Source organism: Gymnoscopelus microlampas, assembly GCF_963454915.1.
Source record: "Gymnoscopelus microlampas genome assembly, chromosome: 11".
Taxonomy (NCBI): domain Eukaryota; kingdom Metazoa; phylum Chordata; class Actinopteri; order Myctophiformes; family Myctophidae; genus Gymnoscopelus; species Gymnoscopelus microlampas.
The window spans coordinates 27,225,145-27,231,162 of NC_139948.1; the positions used below are offsets into that span (position 1 = coordinate 27,225,145).

Here is a 6,018-nt window from a genome sequence, read left to right on the forward strand (position 1 = left end):
TACGGAAATAACTGATCGATGGTCTGGGATAAAATGAAGAAATCACGCCCACACAGCATGATGAATCACAGACATAATTATGTTGAGATTTCATGGACTTTAATAGCTATTATACATTAAAAGTGTTGGGACATTGTCAGGCTTGAGAGGTTCCTTATAGTAAGCCTTGATGTATCAGTCTGCCTTTTCACCAAAATCAGACATGATTTAATTTCATGCCTACAATGTAATGTTTTGGTCCTCTGGCATTTGTTAGCCAATGGCAATGCGGGATCGTACTGTGACATCAGCAACACACCACTCAAGACAGTGGCAGTAGCGATTTGCAGCGGTTCTGACGTCATGGCACCGTGGTCGCCCTATAGAGTAACCTTGATGATGGCAGAGCAGAGGAGTGGGTCTTATTTGTAGCAGCAAGGCCCAGGGAATGAAAAACAAACCCATGTAATGGGGCCCAAGCTACTGTGCCTCTGCCTCGCCTTCTGCTTTGTGCTTTCTTAATGCTGCCAGGCCCACTTGTGCTATGCCCTCGTGGCACTATACAATACAGTCTTGTCTCTTATAGCCTATTTTCAGATGATGATGATTATAGCCTGAGGTTGCAATGAGCAGTGTTTATTGTCTGTTCTGTGGATTATGAACATCAGCTGGTTAGGGTAAACTGCATTAATGAGGTCTTAAGGCTCACTTTGCCCTTGAACAATGTGGATCAGCTTAACCATTCACCACATTCATAATAGAGAAGATGAGAAATTAATTACAACTCTCATCGTGGTCCGGATCAGTTACTGAAGGGCAGTGCTCATAGATTTGGTGTTTAGCATTCATGGAATACACTGGACACGGTTACTCCTTTTTGCACATGCTGTGTTGGATCATTGCCAAATGAGCCAAAGGGGAATTTCCCTGGGATTCAATGGAAATATTTGTTCTTTTCAGTGTTTCTAAAAAGGCCACTCTGATTGCTGACAGACAATTTTACCTGCTTTGATTTGAGTATTACCACTTTTGTTTACCACTTTTATTACCACTCCATCAGTTGAAATTGAAAACTATATTATGTTCTATATGTGTCCTTTCCCTTGTTCTCTCCCTTCATAGCTCAAAGCCCCCTGACAGACTTGAAGTGACAGCGGTGACCGGGATAATCGGTTGCCTTCTGACAACGGTCGCAGGAAAAGGCGGCCTGACAGAGACGCTAATAGACAGCCAGTGGTGTCAGCGGTTCATCAGCAGCCTGTGAGGAGCAGTGAGTGACATCCGTCAGGGAAAACCAAGCAACAGCACCGCTGTGTTTCACAAATTGTGCAATTGCCCTCAGAGATGGCGGATCCCAGCCTCACGTCACCGTCAGGGACCCCACTGCGCTCTCCCAACTCCTCTCTTTCTCTCTCCTTCCCCTTCCTGAGGGAGGGAAGCCGCGTGTGGGAGGAAGGAGGAGAGCAGCCTCATCATCCTAGGGAGCTCCCCAGTCCGCTGCCTACCAAGCGCACCCGCACGTACTCTGCGTGAGTAAAACCAAGCTTCAGAACTCCCCGTTTAAGAGCCTCATTTATACCTCGTCACATAACGGTGTCACATGTCGAAAAAGAGGGCTGTGTCTTTCCTCCGCCATCGGGAAAGCTCCCTCCTAATTAATTCATTAATTTCTGTCTTTGTGGAAACATTTACATAAATTACCATGGAATATTTTGGCTGCTTTTATCACAACAAAACCCATCATTGCACAGAGAATATTGAAGGCATATATTAAATGGCATATAAGCCATTTATATTACTCCTTCATAAAAGGCTCAGGGTCTAGTGAACTATATAATATTATACATAATCTGTTCAGTGGCGTTTCCGAGGCTTCCGAAGTTCGGATAATATCAAACATCTAATAGTAAAATGTGACACATCTGTATTGGCTATAGCTGGCTGTGGGATCATTTGGAGTATTAGAAGAGTGAACTCCTATTACCATAACAGCGATACATGCGATCGCCTCAACCAACCATAAGACACCTGGACTGGAGAGTTTCATACCTATGACCTGTCAAGTTTATACATTTCTGATTGGGTTCGACTGTCTAGGCCGGAAATCTGACAAATTGTGCCAGAGTAAATACTGCTCAGTCAGAAATGTGTGCTGCGTTCACACTGGCAGATACAAAAATGCAAAGCAGCATATCTGTCACGCAGTTGCTGTTTAACGAGTTTGTTGATGTAATTAAATGTGCGTTGGCAAGCAAGAAAAAATATAAAGGAAAATAAAGCCTGGGGTTTAAAAAGAACTAGCTGACAGAAATAATGTTTTTTTCCCCCCATTACAAGCAGGAATTGTGTGGAGAGCAAAGGTGAATGGAAATGGTTAAACAACACTTTGTTTTGTAGCTGAAGTTGAAGCCAGTTGAAGCCAACTTGGATTTGTAGCTCATCTGTAGTTGCTTTTGTAGCAGCTTCAAACGTTGGATGTACGTAGCTTTGTATCTTCATGACGCTGACTTCCATTAAAAATGAATAGTAGACTGTAGCTTTGTATCTGCCAGTGTGAACACAGCATTACTCTTTGCTCTCTGTTTTTTTTTTCTAAATTTTTATCCCACGATTTTTGTAACCCTATTTTTTACACCCAGTGCCAATTGTCTACATCCTGGGCACTACCTTCCCTCTGCCAACCTAGGGAGGCCAGGGCCGAGCTCATGCCTCCTTCAATGCATGAGAGCCAACTGACCTTCTTGTCACCTGACAGGGGAGAGTTTCCCTGGTTGGACGTAGGGCGTGGAAGGAACACGTTATTCCAACCAGTTCCTTTCCCCTCCATCAGGCTCCATCATGATGGCCAGGGGGAGGCAGTATAGTGACCAGGATTACTGCATGTTTTTGTGAGGGTATCTACCCTAGGGAACACGGGGAGAACATGCAAACTCCACACAGAGAGGCCCTTTTGCCAACCCCACCTAGGGTATGGGCACTGATGATGCGGAGGAGAGAACACGCCCCCAGCGCCCACAGCGTCCCCTGCGGGAATCGAACCCAGAACCTTCTAGCTGTGAGGCGACAGCGATATGCTCTCTGTTCTTTAAATGTGTCAATAAAATGACATGGTGTGCACATTGAAAAACAACAAGATCAGGTTGCAATCATTCAAAGATAGTATTTATTCATATGCTTGTCAAGCTCTCCTTGACATCAAAGCATTCCATCAAATGTCCGGCTCCAGTACGCCTCCCAGTGCATGGCACAGAACAATTGTCCTTACCTTAGGAAAGTTCCGGAAGGTGTTGGGGAGAACGGGTTAGAGAATAGCAGCAAACTCCCATAACAGCTCACCCAGGCCAGAACGGTCTGCTGGATATGACACCCAGAAAATGCTTAGAAATATAACAACAAATTAAGCTGATATATGCTTTATCTGGTGGTGTTTTAAGTAAAAAAAAAAAGGACCTTAAAAATAGTAGAAAAAAAACCACCAAGTAATTAGAAATCTCTTTTATCTATTGTTTGAGAAGTCGAATGTCCTAGTATTATTTCCTGAATGTTTCTAATTTGGTAGTGAAATACATAAGTCATAGTTCAGGCCAGTTGAGTATTTCATTGTTATTGACAATGTTTATCCATACTTTGTAACTTACTCTTTGTCTGTCTGTCGTCCTCTCTCTCTCTGTCTCTCAGTACGGTACGTGCTCATTCAGGACCAGCGTATAAGGGTGTGTGTAAGAACTTCTCCAGGTCGCAGGGTCATGGATTCCTCCGCCCCTCCCACGGTGGGGAGGACGTCTTTGTTCACATCTCAGAGTGAGTCAAAAATATATATTTTTTCTTTCTTACTTTTTACTTCCAATACTTTATAATAACGGACAGGCATGTTTTTAGAAATGTTTGTGCATTTATTAAAAATAAAACCTGCATTATTGCACTAATTTTCATATGGAAACAAATTTTCAATTACAGCATTGAGGGGGAGTATGTCCCGGTAGAAGGTGACGAGGTCACGTACAAAGTGAGCCGGGTCCCACCCAAGAACCTGAAGGTGCAGGCGGTGGAGGTCAAGATCACACATCTCAAGTCCGGGACGAAACACGAGACCTGGTCTGGTCAGATATTCAGCTCCTAGGCCTCACTTGTAGGCCTACCAGGTCACACTGGGTTCATTACCCACTTAGCAGATCTACAAGCCCACCACGCATTGTGATGCTACGCGTTGTGAGCTTGTAGATTGGCTATTTTCGGGAAGTAAAAAAAAGTTAATCTTTGAAAATAGGGCATAAGTTGTTATGGGACTACTGGGGTCATGTTGGGGTTTGGCCTGGGGGGTGGGGGGGGTGGGGGGGTGGCATGAAGGTGAGCAAGAGCTGAGGAGGAAAGAGTCAGATTACGCAGTAGCACCTCGAACTTATTTTCATTTAGCTACTGTTAGACACAGTCTTTTACCACGTCTGATTGTTCCATTGCAGTCAAATTGGAGGTGAAGCCACATTCCATGGTGATTGGATGATTGAAAATATCAGATTTGAGAGGGGAGTATAAATCAGAACCAACAAGAGACTCAGAGGTTTACGTGGGGAAGTGTTTGTACGTGTGACTTTCCTAGAGATGGACCCCACATAGCCTGACATGATGCTTACAGAGCATGATACTGTACTGTAATGTTGCTCAGCCATTATGATGCAGTTATTCCAAACATAGTTTGACCACAGTAAGTGCAAGTTAGGCTGAGAAGAATGTGTTGGTCAAATTAACGGTGCTGATAAATGTATCAGCACCGTTAAAATTATTACTCCTATATGTACAGCCAAGTAGTTGCACACTTGATTATGTAACTGAAATAGATTTAAAGCCTACAGGATTGGTGTACGCATGGGTGAGATGAGTTGTCTTATCCCTACATTGATCAATTGTTTTTTTTTTCCCAGTAGGGTGCTGAGCTGAAAATCACAACTCAAAATAAAGTAAGCATAAAAGAACAAGTAGTGGAGGGAATCATGGCTGAAGAGATTTGATGTTGATGTGTTGTTGGAAAGAGGAGAAGAGCAGCTCGTTTAGTGATGGCATGCTGACAATGTTTGGTGCAGTACTTTTTGACTGGCTTTGGTTTGGGACCCAAATGATATCTTAGGCATGAAGTTGTCTTCTAGTATCTTAGACACCACAGTGTTCTCCTAAATACATTATTGCTTGTGACCCTGACAGAAGGTCTTGCGACCTAATTTTGGGTTCCAATTCTCCAGTTGAAAAGGCACTGTCTTAGAGGACAAGAAGTAGAACTGATTATGATAAGATGGAAAGGGTAAGGTTTTGAAGGATTGGAGATGAGTTAGAGTAAGTGTTTTAGAAATGTAGTTGTAAGTCTATGTCAGAAAGAGCAAGTGTGAAGGGAAACTGAGATTGAATAAGGCAAAACACCAAGCATAGATGTTTGAAAACCTATTTATTTGACTGTGAATTGAAAAGCGAATATAAGTATTTTCCAGAGAAATGCATAAACGTGTCTGTATTTTCTCTTTTTGTTTTGTTTTTGATTATTTATGTTATTTATTTATTCAATGATTTATTTAGATTTTTATGTTACATGAGATTGCTATCTTTACATTTTGGGTAATATAGTCCACTGAGTGCACTGAATTTGTTTTGAACTTTTACAGAGGATAACCCCTGATTTCTAGTTGTTTTCGCGTAGGTGTTGCACCGAAAATAACAGACCTACAATCTCACACAGCACATCGCTCTGCAACACATTGTGAGCTTGTAAATCGATTATTTTCAGTGCACAACACCAGCGTACAACTAAGTATGAATTACCCTTAACTGCCACATGTTTCGAGTTCAATTTCTCGTCCTGTTTCAAAAGTCTTGTTTCAAAAGGTTTCAAGCCATGAATTGCTAAAAGAAAAAACTTTCTAAACCATTTTCTATTGTTAGAGAAACAATATATCTATCTGTGTGATTTCTTGAGCATAGTGTGACAGTGAACCACATAATGACATAGTTGATGCCGATAGAGTAATTTGTTGTCACTGAAATGTTATTTGTAGT

At 42.2% G+C, this 6,018-nt stretch overlaps 1 protein-coding gene across 1 annotated transcript in view; it reads left to right on the forward strand.

Annotated features, from left to right (window-relative positions):
- The window catches only part of csdc2b (cold shock domain containing C2, RNA binding b), a 4,722-nt gene extending 448 nt beyond the window's left edge, over positions 1-4,274 (forward strand). Inside the window, exons 2-4 of the mRNA XM_084071085.1 lie at positions 1,102-1,508; positions 3,658-3,780; positions 3,937-4,274. Coding sequence (XP_083927211.1) covers positions 1,324-1,508; positions 3,658-3,780; positions 3,937-4,099 — 471 coding nt within the window. The 5' untranslated portion in view covers positions 1,102-1,323 and the 3' untranslated portion in view covers positions 4,100-4,274. The remainder of the gene's footprint in view (positions 1-1,101; positions 1,509-3,657; positions 3,781-3,936) is intronic.
- The last annotated feature ends 1,744 nt before the right edge of the window (positions 4,275-6,018 follow it).